Source organism: Sphaerodactylus townsendi, linkage group LG08 (genome assembly GCF_021028975.2).
Source record: "Sphaerodactylus townsendi isolate TG3544 linkage group LG08, MPM_Stown_v2.3, whole genome shotgun sequence".
Classification (NCBI taxonomy): Eukaryota; Metazoa; Chordata; class Lepidosauria; order Squamata; family Sphaerodactylidae; genus Sphaerodactylus; species Sphaerodactylus townsendi.
In genome coordinates, this window is record NC_059432.1 from 2,226,811 (window position 1) to 2,250,059 (window position 23,249).

General features: G+C 46.0%; 1 protein-coding gene across 1 annotated transcript in view; it reads right to left on the reverse strand.

The window, feature by feature from the left end:
* BMS1 (BMS1 ribosome biogenesis factor) overlaps window positions 1–15,081 on the reverse strand; it is a 48,057-nt gene extending 32,976 nt beyond the window's left edge. The window contains exons 1-8 of the mRNA XM_048506684.1: window positions 15,001–15,081; window positions 13,034–13,267; window positions 11,262–11,452; window positions 10,025–10,104; window positions 6,481–6,669; window positions 5,299–5,441; window positions 3,573–3,694; window positions 921–1,117 (exon numbers count right to left, since the gene is read on the reverse strand). Coding sequence (XP_048362641.1) covers window positions 921–1,117; window positions 3,573–3,694; window positions 5,299–5,441; window positions 6,481–6,669; window positions 10,025–10,104; window positions 11,262–11,452; window positions 13,034–13,209 — 1,098 coding nt within the window. The 5' untranslated portion in view covers window positions 13,210–13,267; window positions 15,001–15,081. The remainder of the gene's footprint in view (window positions 1–920; window positions 1,118–3,572; window positions 3,695–5,298; window positions 5,442–6,480; window positions 6,670–10,024; window positions 10,105–11,261; window positions 11,453–13,033; window positions 13,268–15,000) is intronic.
* Window positions 15,082–23,249: the final 8,168 nt, after the last annotated feature.

Sequence of the window (23,249 nt, forward strand, 5' to 3'; positions counted from 1 at the left end):
TGCTTATTATACCAAGAACTCCGATCCAGCCTGTTATCCCAAGCTATAGACTCTATGATTGATTATACTGAATCAGATAAAGTAGTTATGCTTTTAAATTGTCAGGATTTTCATTGTTGCCTTATAGTGGCAAAGTTTTTGTCAGAAGTTTGTAAACTGAATGTATGACAAACATGAAGTTTTTTACTATTCACTTTTTAACTGGAATTGTATTTTTATACTATCGTGTATATGCCAATAAAGGCTTATTGAATTGAATTGAAGGTTGACTCCACCTTCCCTCCATCCCATGTCGGCAAAATGAGTACCCAGCTTGCTGGGGGTAAATGGTAGACAACTGGGGATGGCAAGCCACCCATAAACACGCTATGCCTAGTAAACGTTGTGATGTGATGTCACCCATGGGTCAGCAATGACCCAGTGGTCGCACAGGGAACTTACCTTTACATTTAAGGCAGGGGTGTCCAGTTCTGACACCCCAGATGTTCATGGACTATGATTCCCATCAGTCCCTGCCAGCATGGCCAATTGGCCACACTGGCAGGGGCTGATGGGAATCGTAGTCCATAAACATATGTGGCACCAGAGTTGGTCACCCCTGATTTAAGGAAAAAAGACATATAGGAAGCCTGCTGGGGGCAAGATTATATTCTATTTATGAGACCTTATATTATATTTGTTTTATGTCTCATTGTACACTGCCCAGAGCCCATCGGGGGTTGGGCGGTCTATTAAGCTGAATAAAATAAGAAGGAGGAGGAGGAGGAGAAGAAGGGGAAGAAGGAGGAGGAGAAGGAGGAGAACAACAACAACAACAACAACAACGAAGCTTGGTTTTTTGAAAAACTTCAGAGAAACTGACAGGAAGCGGATTTGGAACAACAAGAGCAAAGAATTAAGCCAAGGCCTTTTGCCCTCACCTCTTCCTCTCGACGGGCGTGACTCCCCCCCAAGTCAATGTAAACGGCATCTTTGTCGTACACTAAACCTCCGACCCCCGACAGTGGCGCATAGATTAGCTTCTCCTTCTCATTCAAGGACCGCTTCTTTTGGTGCTCAGGCAGAGCGCAGGGGTCGGGCAAGAACGCGACATCACTCACCGTGAAGTCCCCGACACCTGATGGGAGAAAAGACAGAAGTCGCAAGAGATGCAGGACAAGGGACCACTAATAATGGTACAGACAACGGTTACAATGCCCAACTAGGATTTGGGGTGATATGGAAAAATGTATCTCTTGAGTGTGAAGGTCACACTACGGAAAATGAGACAGAGAGAAAAGAGGAACTAAAGGGAGGAAAGAACAGGGAACTAGGCCTGTGGTAGCCAGAAACACAGGATATTGACGCATGTTTGTGCCACATCTAGAATTAGCTGATTTCCTAATAAAAGTATTCTGTGCTCACTTAGCTAATGCCTGCATGTGGAAAGCCCCTGATGTATCAAGGGGATGTGTGTTAAAAGCTGATTGGTCAGATTGTGAACCTCGTGTCCACTTGAGGGGTGGGCAAGAGGGCAGAGCAGGGGCTTTAAAAATGAGCTGTGATGCACCACAGACTTTAGAGAGCGGCGCCCACCAAGGTGCCCTCTCTCCACGTCTGCAGTCGTGACTACAATAAACTGCTTACTGCTGACCGCCTTGTTCGTGAGTATTTTTGGGCAGAAAATATTCCATAACATGGGGGACCGAGGTTCAAGCCTCCACTCCGCTATGGAAGCTCTCTGGGCCAGTCTAACCTACCTTGCAGGGTAGTTGTGAGGATAAAATGAGAATACAAGCCCTTTTGGGTCCCCACTAGGGAGAACAGTAAAGGACATAAATGAAGCACATACATAAATTAACCATATGAACACCTATATTTCTCAACAGCAGTTTAATGTCGAGGAAGCATTACGAAGCCTACAAAGGTCACCCGTTTTTTTATCTCAGATGACTTCAAATCTTGCTTTCCAACAGGAGAAGTTCAAAGTAACAAAGTTCAAACGCAAACAACATGAGCATCATTAAAACTCACACCCAACAAAAAAAAAACCCTCCAGATAAGGCTTTGGAATCTACCCACTTCCAGCAAAGGCAGGAACACTCACTAAGGAGCAGCAGTGGGGTAGGAGGTTAAGAGCTCATGTATCTAATCTGGAGGAACCGGGTTTGATTCCCAGCTCTGCCGCCTGAGCTGTGGAGGCTTATCTGGGGAATTCAGATTAGCCTGTGCACTCCCACACACGCCAGCTGGGTGACCTTGGGCTAGTCACAGCTTCTCGGAATTCTCTCAGCCCCACCTACCTGACAGGGTGTTTGTTGTGAGGGGGGAAGGGCAAGGAGATTGTCAGCCCCTTTGAGTCTCCTGCAGGAGAGAAAGGGGGGATATTCTTCTTCTTCTTGTCCTGACTTCAAAGGAGCCAGCTACAAAAAAGGGTGGACAAGCAAACAGCCCAAATGAAAGCTTTTCAAATCTCCATCTTTGGGAGACACCGGGCACAGAACCGGTAACAATGCCAGACAAACCAAGGGTTACACAGGCTCCTAAGGATGTGGTATGGCCTGCGCCAAACCACAGCATGGCAGTTCTCCCCAGCAGATGTTCTGGGCATGTCCAACTGCCAAGACTATCTTGAGGGCCTCATGGAATTCTGGAATCTTCTGCAAAATCTCATTATGATGCGTAAGCAGAGACATTATGACATTAAGAATACACATGGAGCTGCCCTGTACAAGGCCGATCACTGGTCTATCAAGGTCAGTAATGTCTAGACAGGCAGCGGCTCTCAGACGAAGGACTTTCATATCAGCTACTCCCTGATTCTTTTAACTGGAGAAACCAGGGATTGACCCTGCGGACGTTTTGCCAAGCAGATGCCCTACCACTCAATCGCGGCCCCCTACCCATCATGTGCATGCTGTACGGCATGCGTGATAGGGAAGTTTGCTTGTACTTTTCAACCCACAGAATAAAGTCCATCGGTCATCATGCATGTGAGCTCCCAAAGGCACCTGGTGGGCCACTGCGAGTAGCAGAGTGCTGGACTAGATGGACTCTGGTCTGATCCAGCAGGCTAGTTCTTATGTTCTTATGATATAGAGGAGGTCCACATTTCACCTTTACGATTTTGACATGTACAGCTTCCAAATGGGGTCAGATAACGGAATGCTGTTCTTTTCTGAATGTGGTAAAACAACTCCGAAAGTTAAATTTTGCTGTTCTAGGTGACTTACGCCAGATAAGCCTCCACAGCTGAAGCGGCAGAGCAGTTTTGCTTCGGGTGGAGCTGTGGAAGACAGCTGGTTCCCTTTCTCATCCCGGTTCTCCAGATTAGAGCGCACCTGCTCTTAACCACTACGCCACGCTGGCTCTCAGAGAAGTGGGTTTACGCATCTAGCTGCATGTGACATCAAATCTCGTATACACAGTTCCATTCTTGGATTCAGTCAACTGTACCCCATTGATCCCTGATTGGTTGGATGGCTTTTTAAAATTGTGCACCGGATTAATGTACAAGCATAAAGCTTTATTGAGACTTGAGAGGCCAAGTCTCTTTGATAACAACACGCACAGAGAAGGGAAGTATAACCCACCTGGTATGTGTATCTGGCTTTTGTTTTTCAGGTGTGCTCCTCTTAAGTAGCCATAAAGCGAAATCTTCCTGTCGCACTTTGGATTAACCCGGACATCTTCTGTGTTTGTCAGATCTTCCATCCTACAAGATACAATAAGAGGTTTCAGAGTTACAGTTTCCAAAGGATTGGGAAGGACAAAGAAGAAGAAGAAGAAGAGTTTGGATTTATATCCCCCCCTTTCTCTCCTGTAGGAGACTCAAAGCGGCTTACAATCTCCTTGCCCTTCCCCCCTCACAACAAACACCCTGTGAGGTAGGTGGGGCTGAGAGAGCTCCGAGAAGCTGTGACTAGCCCAAGGTCACCCAGCTGGCGTGGGTGGGAGTGCACAGGCTAATCTGAATTCCCCAGATAAGCCTCCACAGCTCAGGTGGCAGAGCGGAGAATCAAACCCGGTTCCTCCAGATTAGATACATGAGCTCTTAACCTCCTACGCCACTGCTGCTCCAAAGAGGAAAATACTGGGCAGCCTATTTGAACCTGACATTATCTCTTTCAAGTGCTCAGTCAGTTTAAATTCTTAAGCTGTCCTGCTCCTTTTTCATTATTGCAGCATTGCTGAATTTTGCCAATCGCTCTGCTCCTCAGCATCGGAAAGAAGTATCACCATATAACTGCTCACCCATCACCAAAGACAGATAGAGGTCTGTCCCATAAGGGGATGGATCATGCTATGCATACAGAAAAAGAAGAAGAGTTTAGATTTATACCCCACCTTTCCCTCCTGTAAGGAGACTCAAGGTGGCTTACAAACCCTTTCCCTTCCTCTCCCCACAACAGACACCTTGTGAGGTTGGGAGAGTTCCGAAGAACTGTGATTAGCCCAAGGTCACCCAGCAGGAATGTAGGAGTGTGGAAACACATCTTGTTCACCAGATAAGCCTCCACCCCTCAGGTGGAGGAGTGGGGAATCAAACCCAGTTCTCCAGATTAGAACCCATCTGCTCTTAACCACTACACCACGCTAGTCTGAATTAAACTACAGTCATAAGGACTTTAATTAAGAGGTTAATATGACATGACAATTGCCTCTTTTGCTTCTGTGACCATATTATCACGCGAAGGATAACACATAGCTGAACAAGGCTGAGCACAAGCCACACCGTGTTGAAAGTAAACTGCAAATCATGAAATCCCCATGTAGGGTTTGTAATATGGTAAGGAAGAAAACAAAACATGTGTCAATGAGCATTGAAATCCCCTGTACATCTGAAGATCTGGGGTTGGCTACACCGCTTTCAGTATCTAAGAAAAAACAGTTTTATGGCATTGTCTGAGTATCAAACATGAGAACTGTGAAGTCAGTACTGAAATGTGATTTTAAACATATCAACTAGAAGAAGAAGAAGAAGTTTGGATTTATATCCCCCCTTTCTCTCCTGTAGGAGACTCAAAGGGGCTTACAATCTCCTTGCCCTTCCCCCCTCACAACAAACACCCTGGGAGGTGGGTGGGGCTGAGAGAGCTCCGAGAAGCTGTGACTAGCCCAAGGTCACCCAGCTGGCGTGTGTGGGAGTGCCCAGGCTAATCTGAATTCCCCAGATAAGCCTCCACAGCTCAGGCGGCAGAGCTGGGAATCAAACCCGGTTCCTCCAGATTAGATACACGAGCTCTTAACCTCCTACGCCACTGCTGCTAACAGTATTGAGGAGCATAGAAACAAAGCAAAAGAGCAAAGGGAAATCACCTGTCAGCCAGAACATATGGGTGAGACGTCTGCCACGCAAGGGGACGGAATTTCATCACCGAGATGAAGCGCCCCAAGTTGTGGACTTCCTGCCTTTGATATTCGCCGTGCACCATCCCAGAAAGATAGAACAGCTTGGCACCCTAACAAAAATTTCGAAAGCAAAGAATTCTAAAAACAGAGGTATTTTATGACAGCGGAAACAAAGCATTATACCAGCTTTTCACCATTGTACTTGGGAATGTATACAACATTTAAGAATGACAGTTGAACATTTTACAATCGCCTCAAGAGATTATCAACCAACACAAAACCCAAGGATATGATTTTCTTCACAGATGGAGTTTGGATTTATATCCCCCCTCTCTCTCCTATAAGGAGACTCAAAGGGGCTTATAATCTCCTTTCCCTCCCACCCCACAACAAACACCCTGTGAGGTGGGTGGAGCTGAGAGAGCTCAGAAGAACTGTGACTAACCCAAGATCACCCAGGTGGCATGTGTTGGAGTGCACACACTAATCTGATTCACCAGATAAGCCTCCACAGCTCAAGTGGCAGAGCAGGGAATCAAACCCCATTCTCCAGATTAGAGTGCACCTGCTCTTAACCACTACACCACACTGGCTCTCTAGAACAGTGGTTCTCAACCTTCCTAATGCTGCGACCCTTTAATACAGTTCCTCATGTTGTGGTGACCCCCAACCCTAACATTTATCCATTTTACAGATGGAGAACACTGATGCAGAGAGTCTTAGGCGACCCCTGTGAAAGGGTCGTTCGACCCCCAAAGGGGTCACGACCCACAGGTTGAGAACCACTGCTCTAGAAGATGGAACTCTAAGCTTGCCTATGGCATCAGGGACAAACTTACAGTACGGAACCAAATTTTGCTATGTAGGAAGTAAGTTGCAACGTCTAACACGGCCTGCGTAGGGTTAACAGGTCTGCTCAGCAACTGGACGGGTCAGAGTTTCAGCCAAATACTGAGCATCCCCAAAGGCCCGCACCGACATGCTGACATCACTTCTGTGCACACAGAGATGACCCAAATTAAGACAGTGTGGATGGAGCCACCCTCAGGTATCCACAACAGCATTTACTACACAACTCACAAGCTGGTCTTCTACACTATACGTTTTGCAATGCCGGCCATTTTTCCTAAGGGACTGAGATACCATTACCTGATACACCTCCGTCCAGAATCGGTGTTTCAGTCTTTTCTTCGTCTTCTTGAGCTGTTTGTTATTCTTCAAGGTATCTAAGTGCGTAAGCACCCCCATGATTTTCGGAAAGCCGTGTATCTGGCAAATGTTGAGGAACTCAAAGGTTTCCATTTCAAATCCAAAACTGGCATCGATAAGCATCAACACCTGAGTGGGGAGAGTGACAGCTGGAAAACACGCAACTGATTTCCCATGAAAATGAAACACAGCAGGTTTTCCTGTGGGAGGAGATACTAAATTCTATCCTCTCAATAGAATACAGTGACAATAAGGTTTAAGAAACTCAACAGAGAGGACAAGATGGATCTAATTAAAAAGATCTGTACAATTTACCGTATATACTCATGTATAAGTCGAATTTTTCAGCACATTTTTAATGCTGAAAAAGCTCCCCTCGACTTATATGCGGGTCATAAAAAAAATTGTGTGATTTTACTTTGCCGGGCAGCAGGGGGCGCAGTTTTTATGCTAGCGGCACCAAATTTTCAGGGTACTCTCAGAAGACACTCCTGATGATACTAGCCAAGTTTGGTAAAGTTTTGTTCAGGGGGTCCAAAGTTATGGACCCCCAAAGGAGGTGCCCCCATTCCCCATTGTTTTCAATGGGAGCTATTAGTAGATGGGGCTACCCTTTTGAGGGTCCATAACTTTGGACCCTCTGAACCAAACTTCACCAAACCTCGCTGGTCTCATCGGGAGAGTTTCTTTATGATACCAGCCAGGTTTGGTGAAGTTTGGGTCAGGGGATCCAAAGTTATTGACCCCCAAAGGGGATGCCCCATCCCCCATTGTTTACAATGGAAGCTAATAGTAGATTTTCCATTTCTGATCATATCCCTCTTAAAATCTAAGTTGGGTTACATTTGGACATACAGATGATGATGAGGAATCCAGTTTTGAAGGATTTTAACTCTTGTGTTTTAGCTTGGTTGCTGGTTGAGCTAAGGTTTTTGTACTTTTAAAGTTATTGTTGATACCATATTGTTCTTGTTGACCCTCTTTTCCACTTACAGAGCCAGTTTACTGTTTTTCTTTGAAATAAATATTCAAAAACATTTAACCTACTGATGCCTCAATTAATGTAATTTTATTGGCATCTATTTTTATTTTTGAAATTTACCACCAGCTGCTGCATTTCCCGCCCTCGACTTATACGCGAGTCAATAAGTTTTCCCAGTTTTTTGTGGTAAAATTAGGTGCCTCGACTTATATGCGGGTCGACTTATACACGAGTATATACGGTATGTACTATTTAAAGGGGAAAAACAGTTCATTAATTGCTGTAACTTAATGTCAAGTTGCTTTAAGGGTTATATTCCACTCTGTTTGAAATTCAGTGGTTTTTAAATAAACTACACATAAGAGATTCTGGCCTCTCCCTCTTTCCCCGCGTATCTTTATCCTGTTACATTGGCGGCAAGCGGCGGGATACGTGCAATATCTAAATCCAGTTCCCAACTCGCAGACAAAACCCCACTTTCATTTATACTTCTTGTGAGGGAAAAACAGAGCAACTTTTACCTCACACAATGGCACCACCTAAGACCCAGAAAGCAGCTAGGGAGGGGAAAACTCAGGAAACAGGGGAAGCTGTGGCAGCCCATGAGGGAGACCCAGCTCAAACACAGACAACCTCTCTGGAGCTAGAGAAATTGAAAACAGAATTGGAAATGAGAAAACTGGAGGCTGAGAATGCTAGGATAGCCTCTGAGAATGAAAAAAGCTAGGATGGCTTTTGAAGAAAAAATACAACTGGCTAGGCTTGAGGCAGAAAGAGAGAGGGCAAAAGAACAAACAGGCAGAAAAAGAGCAGGAAACAGAGATGGCCAGAATGGCCCATGAAGAAAAAATGTTTCAGCTGAAGGCTACATTGCCCAACCCCACTCCTGCTAGTGTAGAGTTTGCCTCAGGAGACAGCAAGCGTTTCCCAAAGTACCAAAAGGAGGATAATGTGGAGGCTTATTTAGCCAGTTTTGAACGGACTTGCCAGGATCTGGGAGTCCCTGAGGAAAGGAAAATGGCCAATCTACGTCCACTGCTGTGTGGAGTGCTCAGGGAAGTCTATGCAGACTTAAGAGATCAGGAGATTGCTGATTATGGTCTCTTTAAAGAGAGGGTGAAGCTGAGATTTGGCCTGACCCCTGAACAAAGCAGAAAAGCTTTCAGGGAACTGAAACGCAAACCAGGAGAGACCTACTCCCAATTAGGTTGCCGCCTGGATAAAGCGCTTGATAGGTGGGTGGAAGGGAGAAAAAGCAAAACTTTTGACGAGTTAAAGCAGCTCTTCAGCCTGGAGCAGTTCTACCGGCTGGTCCCCCTCCACATGAGATGGTATATAAGAGAATTTGAACTAGACAGCTGAGCCTGATAACTCAACTACAGGCTCCAAGCATAGGAATTTGTCACTGAACCCCTTTAACAGAAAACTCTTAGCCAATGACTTCTTCAAAGGTTTATCCTGTCTGGCAAACAAAAGTTCAAAATTTAACATCTAACATTAAACACCTAAACCTGTAAAACATTCAACACAAACAGCAGCGTAACCATAAAGCAACACTGATAACAAGCAGCGGGTAACAATGAAAAGAGCTGAATGGAACAATCCGTAGTGACAAATAAAACATCTCACTGAGATATTTTTTAAAAACCTTAACCTGGAACAAAATCATAAACACTGTATCCTCGGCAAGCTGCCCGGGGAAGAATACTGCACTGATGTGGCACCACCACTGACAAGCCCCTGCCCTGAGCAACTAGTGATCTTCATTCAGCTGAGAAAAAGCCTCTGAATTAAGACCTTAAGGAACGAGCAGGACATCATGGGAGAAAGTGGCTGTTTAGACAGTCTCAAAGGATTTAGGACAGTCCCCAAGGGAGGGGAGGGGGACGGGAAGAGGGAGAGCGAGAGAAGGAGGAGAACAGGTTGGATTTATACCCGGCCTTTCTGTCCTGTAAAGAGATTTAAGGCGGCTTACAAACTCCTTTCCCTTCCTCTCCCCACAACAGACCCCTTGTGAGGTAGGTGAGGCTGAGAGAGTTCTGAGAGAACTGTGTCTAGCTCAAGGTCACCCAGCAGGCTTCCAGTGGGGGAGTGGGGAAACAAATCCAGTTCTCCAGATCAGAGCCCACCACTCATGTGAAGGAGAGGGGATCAAACTCAGTTTTCCAGAGTAGAGTCCACCACGCCATGCTGGCTCCAACCCAAGACCAACTCCAAACAGCTGCAATGTGAAAACTGCAGGGTACATTCGTAAAACAATTTCTTATGGAAGACAAAAATCTGAGCAAGGCTTTTTCCAGATGACACACGGTGCGATTTTCTCTACCCAGAAACCAGTGAGATTTCCTCTGAAGTACACCTGTAAGACAATGCAGCCGAATGCTACTGCTTCAGAGCCCAATTTTAGTGGAACAAAACAAGAATAAATTGTACCCATCAGCTAATAAGCATGCATGTGCACGCACACACAGAAAACGCGCCTCTTCGTACCCATGAACTTACCAGATCAGCAACTTTAGCCAGGTCAATCATGGTATTAATATCACATCCACACTCAATTATGGTTAGCCTACGCTTTTTACCTGGAAAGAAAGAAGAACAAAACACAGCAAACTTCAGTACTACTTTGCAAAGAGGAAAGAAAAAGAGTTTGGATTTATACCACCCCCTCCTCTCTTGTAAAGAGTCTCAAAGTGGCTTACAAAACTCCTTCCCTACAACAGTCACCTTGTGAGGTGGGCGGGGCTGAGAGAGTCTGGAGAGATCTGTGATTGGCCCAAAGTCGCCCAGCAGGGAAACAAACAGCAGGAGCAGGGAAACAAATCCGGCTCACCAGATAAGCGTCTGCCGCTGTTAACCACGACAACACACTGGGCGAGCATTTATTTCATTATTTATTGATTAAAACATTCGCATCCCAGCTTTCCTTTTGGTTCAATAGGGCTTACAACGACGATGAAAATGCACGCCACTAAAACCAAAGATCAAATGGCACCCCCCCAAATCCCTCTCCCTCCCAAGATTCCTGCCATTCAAACCCCCTCGAAAGCAGGCTTTGAAGTGCCTCCAGAAGATCACCAAGAAGGGCCCCCTCCCCCTCTTTCAAAAATCCGTTCCACTGTCAGAGGCACAATGAAACAGGGCCAGGCTTTGGTCCAGGGGTGTCCAACCCTGATGCTTCAGATGTTCATGGACTACAATTCCCATCAGCCCCTGTGGCATGGCTTGGCTGCCCTAAGCCAACAGAGGGCTGCCTCATTACCTCAGACCTACCTGATAAAAGGCTAATAACGCACAGCACAAATAGGACAACCTGGGGACGTCTTTAAAAAACCTGCCTCCTCATCTTTTGTTCAGACAGCACAATCAAAAAAGGTGTTGGAGGAGAAAAAGTCCCCGTCCCCCATTTCCTCCTGTCTGAGTTTAAAGCTCTGATGCCCAACATTTTGTGGTGCTGCAGGGATTCTACGCGCCTGCAGCTTTTTGCTTAAGATCTTCCCATGGCGTTTGCTCTGCAGGCTCTGCCACCGGGCACCTTTTTACCTCGAAAAGCACAGGGTTGTACGCAGCTCATTCTGCCGATTCCGGCAATATATAGTTTCCCGCTTTTTATTATTGTTAATGAGCTGTCTTCAAAGACACGAACACACAATATGAAAATCGGCCCAGCATTCCAATTGTAGCTGACCTGAACTATAGTTTGGTATGATGCTCTGGCACGGCTCATCTCCGTTCTTACCTGACACAATTGTGACGGGCCCCCGAATTTCAACCAACTTCTGCCTGGTGAAATTCTTAATGAGACATTTTATCAAGGTGCTCTTCCCCACTTTCGGAGGACCAACCACCACGACTACCACCGGTGGTGGCTCCAAGGGAGTGCGATCTACCACGGGAATATGATGCTTCTTTGTCTTCAGATCCTGAGTCCTGTTTTTTAAGAATAAGAAAAATGATAAACCCAAAATAATTATACAGTTATGCAGAGTTAAATAATGTACTTTGGATCGGGCTGTATACACAACTCCAACACAAGAAAGGAAAGGTTTTGTATGTACTGTCGAAGGCTTTCACGGCCGGAATCACTGGGGCTGGAATCATTGAAGATCCTCTGAAGATGCCAGCCACAAATGCAGGTGAAACGTCAGGAGAAAATGCTACTGGAACACGGCCATACAGCCCGGAAACCCCACAACACCCCAAAGATTTTGTAGTTGGACAGTTGGTGGGCTTCATAAGGCAATTTGTCAGTATCCAAGCCCCTCAGGGTTGGCCATTCTGAGATGGAAAATTCCCGGAGATTTTGGGAGTGAAGCAAGGGGAGGAAAATCAGCAAGGCATAATGCCAAAGAAATTAACCCTCCAAAGCAACCGACTTCCCCAGGTGATCTGATACCTGTAGTCTGGCGATCAGAAAGATCTCTCCCCCCTTCTGCCAACCCAAAAGGCCACATACCCAAATAGGGCAGCTCAAAAATTCACCACCAGAAGAACCCAGAGGATTCACCCATTAAACATGAACATGCACAGTTCTTTACTCTTAATTCTCCCTCCCCCCTTCTGTACTTTGTTTTAGGTGCCCTACTGTGGCACAGAATGTTGAACTCTGCACAGGATCACATTAGTAATTTCTCTCGTTATTTCATTAGATTTCCATATCGTCCCTCCCCTTTCAGGCCCGTAAGAAATAGTTCAACACAGTGTCTGCAAGTGCTGGGCCAGACATGATAAATTCAGAGTGAAATCTCCATTCAGTTATGAGCTTTCTGGATGGCCTTCGCCAAAAGCTCTCTCATGGGGTTATAGCAGGGGTGTCCAACTCTGGCACTTCAGATGTTCATGGACTACAATTCCCATCACCCCCTGTCATGCAAGCAGGGGCTGATGGAAATTGTAGTCCATGAGCATCTGAAGCACCAAAGTTGGACACCTCTGGGTTACAGTGAAGCTACCACACTATTCTATGCAAATTAAAGAAGAAGAATAAGAGTTTGGATTTATATCCCCCCTTTCTCTCCTGCAGGAGACTCAAAGGGGCTGACAATCTCCTTGCCCTCCTCCCCTCACAACAAACACCCTGTGAAGTGGTGGGGCTGAGAGAGCTCCGAGAAGCTGTGACTTGCCCAAGGTCACCCAGCTGGCGTGGGTGGGAGTGTACAGGCTAATCTGAATTCCCCAGATAAGCCTCCACAGCTCAGGCGGCAGAGCTGGGAATCAAACCCGGTTCCTCCAGATTAGATACATGAGCTCTTAACCTCCTACGCCACTGCTACGTCACTACGCCAGATTAGATACACGAGCTCTTAACCTCCTATGCCAAGATAAAGATCTAACAAACAGGGTGTCTGCATACAAACAAGGAGGCAGCTATTCCACAGGTACAGCTGAATAAAAACCATGCTGCTACAGAAATGCAACAACCCAAATCAAGCATGGTTGTGATGCAAAGGAAATAAAGTGTATGCTGATGAGGAGCCATTCTAGACAGTCTAACAACAAGCTGTACAATACCTGTGGAATGTTCTGGCCATCCGCACTGCAGACTGGACTGCAAAGGCCTTCGGGTTTCTCTTCCGGGCATCTTCCTCATCTTCCAGGCCGAGGTCTTTCAAATAGCGCTTCTTTTTCTTATCAGCTTTGGGTCCACTGTGTTTCTTGCGATGGTGTTTCTTTTCTTTTTCATCCATCTCTTTGGCTGGTGGTCAGCTAGTGCTGAGGGTGAGAGATGTGCTTCAGACAATATCACTGAGGAAACAAGAACCACAGACTCTATGTAGCACATCTTCCATAGAAAAGAGTCAGGAAATTAGAACCTATCTGTCAAAACCAGAGACAGGAAATTAGAACCTATCCCCATGAAATACCATCTTCCAGGACTAGGCAGTTTGGTGATGACAGGTTAAAACTTTCTTACATATATTATCTTTGACGGAATGGTGGCAAAAAATAAACCTTTGTCCACTTCAGCTAATATAATGCAAGTGAGTAAATGGGAATTTTGGAATTAGTTCCTTGAAAATGGTTTCTACTGTTTCTGGAGTTTAGAAACGTCAGTACAAACACCAGATAGCCAATCTACTTGTGTTTAAGCTGACACATAGGAAAATAGTTTAGAAGAAGAGAGTTTGGATTTATAACCCACCTTTCTTTCCTGTAAAGAGACTCAAGGCAGCTTACAGACTCCCTTTCCTTCCTCTCCCCACAACAGACCCCTTGTGAGGTAGGTAAAGCTAACAGAATTCTGAGCCACAGAGTTCTGTGACCAGATGGCTTCATGTGTGGGAGCAGGGAAACAAATCCAGTCCACCAGATAAGAGTTCACTGCTCATGTGGAGAAGTGAGCAATCAAACCCAGTTCTCCAGAGTCCACCTGCTCTTAACCATTCTACCACACTTCCATGTATTTATATGATTGCAAAATTTTATTTACACCCCAATTTTTTCCCTATGGGAATCCAGAGTAGCTTACAACATTTCCCCCATCCCTCTTTTATCCTCACAACACTGTTTGGAGATAAGTTAGGCTAAGCAACTTGCCCAGAATGGGAATTCAAACCTGGGTATCTCAGATCCTGGTCCGACTATCCTACAGTCATCATATCATACAGCAACTTTGTATTACATTTTTTTCTACTAGAAGAAGAAGAGTTTGGATTTATATCCCCCCTTTCTCTCCTGCAGGAGACTCAAAGGGGTTTACAATCTCCTTGCCCTTCCCCCCTCACAACAAACACCCTGTGAGGTAGGTGGGGCTGAGAGAGCTCCAAGAAGGTGGGACTAGCCCAAGGTCACCCAGCTGGCGTGGGTGGGAGTGTACAGGCTAATCTGATTTCCCCAGATAAGCCTCCACAGCTCAGGCGGCAGAGCTGGGAATCAAACCTGGTTCCTCCAGATTAGATACACGAGCACTTAACCTCCTATGCCACTGCTGCTACTACCCATTTTTACTACAGAAAGACAGTGTAGTAACATGATTAGAGAGTCGGGCTCAGATCTCAGAGACCCTGGTTTAAATCCCCTCTCTTGCCATAGAAGCCTCCTGAGTGACTTTGGGCCAGTCACACTTTCCCAGGCTAACCTACCTCACAGAGCTGTTGTAGATAAAATGGAGAAGAGAAGCTAACGGGTTCCCATTGGGGGAAAAGGCAAATAAAGCGAGAGTCAGGGCGATGTAGCAGTTAGGAGCAGCGGACTCTCATCTGGACAACCAGGTTTGATTTCCCCCACTCCTCCACATGAGTGGCAGACTCTTACCTGGTGAACTAGATTGGTTTCCCAGCTCCTCCACATGAAACCTGCTGGGTTACCTTGGGCCAGTCATAGATCTCTCCAAACTATCTCAGCCCCACTTGCCTTGCAAGATGCCTGGGACTTCGACTGGGCAAAACAAACCACTAAGAAAGGGAGAATAGACACACACAGACACACAGACACCGTCCTCTTATCCCGTGAAAATCACACCCAAAAACTCCCCTTACCTGTCCCGTCTCCTTCCGGAAAAGAGACGCTCTCGGGCTGCAGCTAAGACAGCATGCGAGCGCGAGTGTGCCTTTTTTCCCTGCCCTCTCGGAAACAGCGGCCCGCGACATTAGTTCCGCAGAAAGAGAGCGACAATAGATGTCGCACCAACGGAGGGTCGCCATGGCAACCGCGTCTCCAGCGTCATGGCAACCGCGTCTGCCCCCCCCCCCCCCCCCCCCAAACAGCGGCGCAGGATGTTAGTCCCGCAAAACCAGGGCGACGATTGTTGACGCACCAACGCGGGGGATCACCATGGCAACCGAGGCCAGGGAGGAAAGAGCGCTTCCGAAGGCCTCGGCCTGGGAGTCGCCTCGCAGCCGAGCCTGGCGAGCAGCGGAGGGGAAGGGGGAAAGGGGGCGCTGGTGGACGGTCCGCTTTTGAATCGGCCTCGTCGCGCGGCCACGTCGGCCGTTGAAAATGCAGAAATATGTGAAATATAAGTGATGCCTGTATATTGATTCCTGAGATTGGACACGCAACTGACGCTTTGGAAGTGATCAAACCCTTTATGCTGAGGGCGACGCGGGCCTTTTATCTGGAACTCCCCATGTTCAACTGTTGCCGTTGATATCGAGTATCTCTTTGTATTGTCGGAGGCGTTCACGGCCGGAATCACTGGGGTGCTGTGTGGTTTCCGGGCTGTATGGCCGTGTCCTACCCTGTTTCCCCTAATATAAGACATCCCCGAAAAATAAGACGTAGTAGAGGTTTTGCTGAAGTGCGAAATATAAGGCATCCCCCGAAAGTAAGACGTAGCAAAGTTTTTGTTTGGAAGCATGCCCGACGAACAGAACACAGGAAAAATAAGGCATCCCCTGAAAATAAGACATAGCACATCTTTGGGAACAAAAATTAATATAAGACACTGTCTTATATTCGGGGAAACACGGTAGCAGCATTCTCTCCTGACGTTTCGCCTGCATCTGTGGCTGGCATCTTCAGAGGATCTGATAGTAGGAATGGATATATTCCAGTATATATGATGCGGCTGGCCTCCACGCGGGCCAGGGCCTTTACAGCCCTGGCCCCGGCCTGGTGGAACACCCTCCCTCCGGCGGTTCGGGCCCTGCGGGACATCAATGAGTTCCGCAGGGCCTGTAAAACGGAGTTGTTCCGCCGGGCCTTCGGAGGGACCAGCCGCTGAAATGGTGCCCCAGCCAGTTCGCCATCTAGGCTACCATCTACTGTGGCTCGCCACCCTCCCTCCTCCCCAATTTTTCCCTGGGAAAATTTAATGAAAAATGGGGTTGGTCGGACGCCTCCTATTATTCCTATTATTATTATTATCAGTATAATGTTACCGCTGTTTTAAAGATTTTAATAACTTATTTATTGTGTTTTAAGTTGTTGTACACCGCCCAGAGCCCCTAGGGCAGGGGTAGGGAACCTGCGGCTCGAGAGCCGCATGCGGCTCTTCTGCCCTTGCACTGTGGCTCCACGAGCCATATTATCCTTGCACCCGTACTACGAGTGTAGGCCGGGTGCATCCATGTGCTTCTCAGAATGAGCAGAGTAAAAGGTAAAAAAAACCCAATATATATAGTGTTATCTTTATTTTAAATGTCAAAAATTATTTGTGGCTCCAAGTGTTTTCTTTTCTTGTGGAAAACGGGTCCAAATGGCTCTTTGAGTGTTAAAGGTTCCCTACCCCTGCCCTAGGGGATGGGGCGGTATAAAAATGTAAACAATAAATAAATAAATAAATAAAATATACTCCACCTGCTTTCCATTCCTACTATCAGATCCTCTGAAGATGCCAGCCACAGATGCAGGCGAAACGTCAGGAGAGAACGCTGCTAGAACACGGCCAGACAGCCCGGAAACCACACAGCATCAAGTATCTCTTCATTTATGACTCGCCTCATTTTGGACCAGCCAGCAATAATTAGAGGATCCTGTTCTACGGGACGTTATTCTGTTTCCATGTGAAATCCTTTGGACCTATGATTAGCTGACGTGATTCGGTTATTTTATAGAATCTTCCCGACTTACTTGCTATTATGTGAAATATCTGGATTTGTTTTTGGATTGTAAGATCAGTGTTTTTGCACTGATTTACCTGTTATGGGGGTGGTATATACATTTTTGTTCAGTGTCTCACATTAAATGCTTATATTTCTTCATTTTCTGAAACTTCGGAGGCATATCAGGACGAAATGTGTTCTCTCCATGGCACAGGTGTCCCCATAACATTCCTCTAAGATGAAATGTTAGCAGCAAAAACTACCAGATCACGGCCATACAATCTGGAAAACCCCCAACAGCCAATACAGTAAATATGTTAAAAACTGAATATCTTAAAAATAAACTCAAAAGAGGGTTAGAATATTGCTCTTTCCTCTATGTTCTCTCAACAACAACCCTGTGTAGTAGGCCAGGCTGATGTGACAGGCCCAAGGTCTCCCAGCCAGCCTCCATGGTAGATGTCGCAATTGATGACAGTGTTCTCCCAATTTGAGAATCCAGGCTCTTTGGACCTGGCAGAGGCACATAAAATGCGATCAAAAAATTGCCAGGAAGTGAGAAGTTTTATTTTAATTGCAGTAGGTCCAAGTTTCATTTGCATAATAACTTTTCCGCTTCTAGTCTTTATTCCCCTCCACTTTAGTCTTTATTCCCCTCCCATATCCTACACACAGATCCTATGAAGCTGTGTGTTTGGGACTTCACCTGCCTTTGACATAAGGGTGATATTGTAATGATGTCACAATTGACATAAGATTGGAAAGCATATGTGGCTCTATGAAAGCTTTGACTGTATAATTGATTCTGAACTTTCTGAAAAGTCTATCTTTTTTCAGAAAGTCCAGAATTGGCTCTAATCTGGAGGTTCAGTTCTCCACATGAAGACTGCTGGGTGACCTAGGGCCACCCAGAGTTCTCTCAGAACTTTCTCAGCCCATGCAGAGGCAGCCAATGGCAAGACACATCTGAATGTCTCTTTGCCTTGGAAAAATCACTAGAGGTCGCCATAAGCCAGCCATGACTTGATGGCAGGCATGCACCTACACAGACTCAGGGATGCGTGCCTGCAGGTGGGACCAGCAGTATATCATACCTCAGTACATAAAGGCAGTACACTGCCTCTTTGATATGTTTTTGACCCCACACAGTTGATTTCAGTACAGACAAGGCAGGTTGTCTTCTGTGGTTGTGTTCTGTGGAAAAGTTACCTGGTGAATAGGAACTTTGTGAGATTTACAATATAAACCAGTGATGGTGAACCTTTTCGAGACCGAGTGCCCAAATTGCAACCCCAAACCCACTTATTTATCACAAAGTGCCAACACGGCAATTTAACCTGAATACTGAGGTTTCAGTTTAGAAAAAACCGGTTGGCACCAAGGTGTGCGTTACTCGGGAGTAAGCTTGGTGGTAATCAGTGGCTTTGCTTTGAAGCAACTGTGCAACTCTACGAATGGGTGAATCACGACCCTAGGAGGGTTTACTCAGAAGCAAGTCCCATTGCCAGCAACCGAGCTTACTCCCAGGTAAAAGATCGCACTTTAGTTCTTCGTGTGAAAATTAGTGGGGTTTAACAGCGCTTAACAGGGTTACCTACACTGCTTCCCCAAAACTAGGTCTTAGGCTTAATGCTAATAATCGAGCCCAGCGGCCAATGCCAGCCTAGATGTGTGGGGGATGGGGGCAACTCTGTTTGCATGTGCCCACAGAGAGGGCTCTGAGTGCTACCTCTGGTACCCGTGCCATAGGTTCGCCACCACTGATATAAACCATAGACGTAACCTTTTCCACCGAAAAATCTAAAAGGGGTCGGTTGTGGTGCAGCGGACATGAAATTAGCATGTTTCGTAATGGGCAGTAGATCAGCCCGCAGAACAGCTGCAATTCTTAGATGGCGTTGTCGATGCTCCGAAGATTTTTCATTTAAAACATAACAAAACAAAAAGATGAAAATGACATACGCGTGGGATCGCCAGGGGAAACTATCTTCATTCATCTACTTTTCATTGGCGTTTCATGCAGTAGGCTGGCGAGTCAACGTTATGGCTGGCCGACCCGACGACGCTGGGACCGTCTGCATGGACGGTCCTGGAAACAGCCAGGCAGCCGGCATCGCGGGCGCCAGTAGCCAGCCCGTCTAACATGTCAGACCTCGGCGCGTCGCGAGCCTGGGGACACGCTTATTGTGGCGCCTGCTCCAGCGCGGGAGCGAGGGCGGTCCCAAACCGACAACGCGTCACCGGAAGGCCAGGGACAAGGTAATGCCAGTGGGGAAATGATGAAGCCGCTGCGTTCGCTCGGCAGTGGCCAGCGGCGTTCCCAAAACTGGCACTCTGGGGAAAAACGCCCTGACTCCATTGACTCGAACAAGCGGGAACAGCGAAAATTAGCGGCTGCGATGCAGCTCATGCCTAATCTGAGTAATTGCAGCCTGGAGCGGTGTTTTAGATCTCCAGGCCGCCATTCATTGCCCGTGCGGAAATGGCCATTGTCTAGCCACAAACATCCTCCCTTCTGACTCATTCCTTCATTCCTAGTAGAAAACACATTTTTCATTTACTACATTTTGATATGGATGTATATTTTCTATTGTGATTTTTATGTACAGTGTTTTATTGTTAAAAATGTAGCACAGTGCAATCAAATATATTTTTAATATATTCTTAATATATTCTTCTCAATCCTCGGGACCTGGGGATCCCCTGGAATTACAGCTCATCTCCAGACTACACAAGTCAGGGTGATTCCGCACATGAGTAAAATAGGTTCGACCCAGTTCCCTGAGAAGGGTACTGACCTAGGTCGAAGCCATTGTTGTTCCCCACTGCAACCAGCTTGATCCCAGCCTCGAGAGGCTGGAATCATCCTGTGCCTCTTCGCCGCTCCGTTCCGATTGGCTACTGTTCTACGGTCATGTTCCGTCTATCCCCACACACGTTATAAAAAAACTGAGTTTGAGCGTGGTTCCCTGAAAAAGTAGTAGTTCCCAACTGGAGTCGGAAATTTGACTGTTACAGTGCGAAGCTGGTGCAAAACCACGTCGATCCCAGTGGTTGTGCGAAACACTTAGGTCGAACGCAGCTCGAACTTAGGTCAATAACCCAAGTGCGAAATCGACCCTCCCGAGTAAATGGCTGCTTTGGGAGGGTGGACTTGATGGTGTTGCCCCCCACTGAGATCCCTGACCTCCCCAGGCTCCACCCCACAAATCCCCAAGAGTTCCCCAACCCTGATTTGGCAACTCTCATTCCCCTCCAGTAGCCTGGGCACAGGGCAGGAGGAACCTGGCAACCCTACGCAGACTGATGTCAATGGAATACACTGTCTCCAGGTGAACTTCCATCTGCAAGATCTCCACCACCACCACCCAACTCCCAATTTAGCTCACTGGACAGCAGGGGTCAAAAACTGATGAAAACAGCCCACCCCAGCACTGGCCATTGCTAGTTTCACAGGCACCAAGCAATTGTGTTAATTAACTCATTTGTCACAGTTGTGAATGTGTGTGTTGATGCAGGGGAGAGAATTCATACCTGGCTAGATGAGAATTCACTCATCTAGCCATGTATGCAGACTCATTTTCCATGTTCAGAAGGCACAGGGATTAGGAGCAGCAGTGGTGTAGGAGATTAAGAGCTCGTGTATCTAATCTGGAGGAACTGGATTTGATTCCCAGCTCTGCCACCTGAGCTGTGGAGCCTTATCTGGGAAATTCAGATTAGCCTGTGCACTCCCACACACGCCAGCTGGGTGACCTTGGGCTAGTCACAGCTTCTCGGAGCTCTCTCAGCCCCACCTACCTCACAGGGTGTTTGTTGTGAGGGGGGAAGGGCAAGGAGATTGTAAACCCCTTTGAGTCTCCTGCAGGAGAAAAAGGGGGGATATAAATCCAAACTCTTCTTCATCTTCATCTTCCAAAAAGCTATCCCTCTTTGCTGCTGAGAAGACACTTGTATTATGCTCTGGAAACCCTTTGCCTTAAGAGCCACCTGTGCTGTGTTAGGACTCTTGAGAGTAAAATAGCTAGTCAGTTTGGTTATTTTGTGCATTTTAGTGCCACTGAACTATCTGCCTAGTTTTAATATATTTTCCTAAATTTCTTCAATAAAAACATATTTTGCTTTATGGTGTGTGTAGTTCAGAAAGTTATTGGAACTAAACCCAGGGACAACCTTGGAACCTAATACTATCCTATTTTGGGGGCCTGATATTGGCCCTTCCCACACAGGCAAAATAAAATGTTTTGAAGAAGAAGAAAAAATTCCAAAGAGTACCCCACAGTTTTTCCCTTAAAACGAAGTGAAAACCATCAGAGAAGAATTTCTGGGTAGTGTCAATACTGTGTTTATTTCTGATCCTGCTATCACTTTTTATATTCCTAAGGAAAAGCTTGGTCAGGTGTTTCAAAAGGACATTTTCCTTGTTTGCATGAAGTCACACCTCTAGTTGTACAGGTCTCTCACCAACTAGTTGTAGAGGTTTCTCACCAGCAGCAGTGGTGTAGGAGGTTAAGAGCTTGTGTATCTAATCTGGAGGAACCGGGTTTGATTCTCAGCTCTGCCGCCTGAGCTGTGGAGGCTTCTCTGGGGAATTCAGATTAGCCTGTACACTCCCACACACGCCAGCTGGGTGACCTTGGGCTAGTCCCAGCTTCTCGGAGCTCTCTCAGCCTCACCTACCTCACAGGGTGTTTGTTGTGAGGGGGGAAGGGCAAGGAGATTGTAGGCCCCTTTGAGTCTCCTGCAGGAGAGAAAGGGGGGATATAAATCCAAACTCTTCTTCTTCTTCTTCTACTGAGGACATCAGTTGTTAACTGCGTTGTTCTTTCAATAGTGCTGCTCAACATACCTAGTGTGTCCACCTCATTTTATCTTCACAACAACCCTGTAAGGTTTAGGCTGATGCAGAATGATTTGGCCATGATTTCTCAGTGAGCAAGTGGGGATTTGCAAACTGACCGTAAATGTGCACCCTAACTACCGCACAGCGTTGCCAAGCCAGCATGTAAATGTCTTATCATAACATCTAATCCCGTTGACTTCTGAACATGGAAAATGAGCCTGCATACCTGGCTAGCAGCCAAGACTGATAAAGAATGAGAGCAAATGCAGTTATCTTTGTTTTGTCCTCCTTTTGGCTGCAGTTCAATTGAAAAATTCAAAGTTGGCACACCAAGACTCATAATCTAATCTGCGGTTGGAAGTTTGAGAGCAGAAATACCAAACATTTGGTTTACAAAGTGCTTTTTAAAAGGGCAAATATTGAAAGGGAAGACCTGAGAGAGGGCGGGGAAGATAATCTCTGAGCTGAAGCCAGATCTTACTTACAGGGCCACCAACATCTTACACTAGCTACATATCCATACTAGGTCCTGGCAGATGTGTTTCCAGAACTTTCATCCTGAAACTGAGCTCCCAGAAGTGCAGAGTCCTGCAAGGCCCTGCAGGATTTAACCAAAACCAATATTTGAACACAACATGGGCAGCAGTTATAGACTGTATAATTTGTGAATTGACTAAACCTACAAGATGTATATTAAAGTATATTCATTAATGCCCCGGTACATCTTCAAGTAAGCCTCACAGACAACGATGCATTCATAAGAACTAATCTGCACTTTTATAGTTCAATCAATCAATCAAATCAGTGTTTATTAGCCTTAGGCCATTTACACATACAAAGGTACATCAGCCAAAGCCCTCCTCCCCTCAGATTACAAAAGTATAAAACATGTTATGAGAGTTTTTCAAGCATTAGAGTACAGAAGCAATGCAGTTATATAACATTAAATGGAATATCATAAATTTAGTTAAAACAGGATTATAATTTTAGGAATCTTTAACCACCTTTATTACAACTTAGCTTTTGTGGTTTGAACATCAGTTGAACTTTCTCTGATTTTTGCTGCTAGAAACATAAATATTGCTACTTTGGATGTAACCTCAGCATACACATCAGCCATCAGAAAGCAAACTTTCTCCTCACTGCCTGTCAGGCCTGACAGGATATCATTGATATATTTGTTACGGATAGCAGAATAAAATGGACAATGAAGTGTGTAGTGTACTATGTCCTCACACTGATTTAAGCTACATCTACATACTCGTAGCTCTCTTGGTATTTTAGCAAATCTCCCCAGTAAATGTTCTGATTTAAACGTCTGATATCTCAGGGAAGTGAATGATTTTCTTAGGTTTGCTTCCTTGAGATTTGATAGATATTGTGCATAACATTTGTTCTT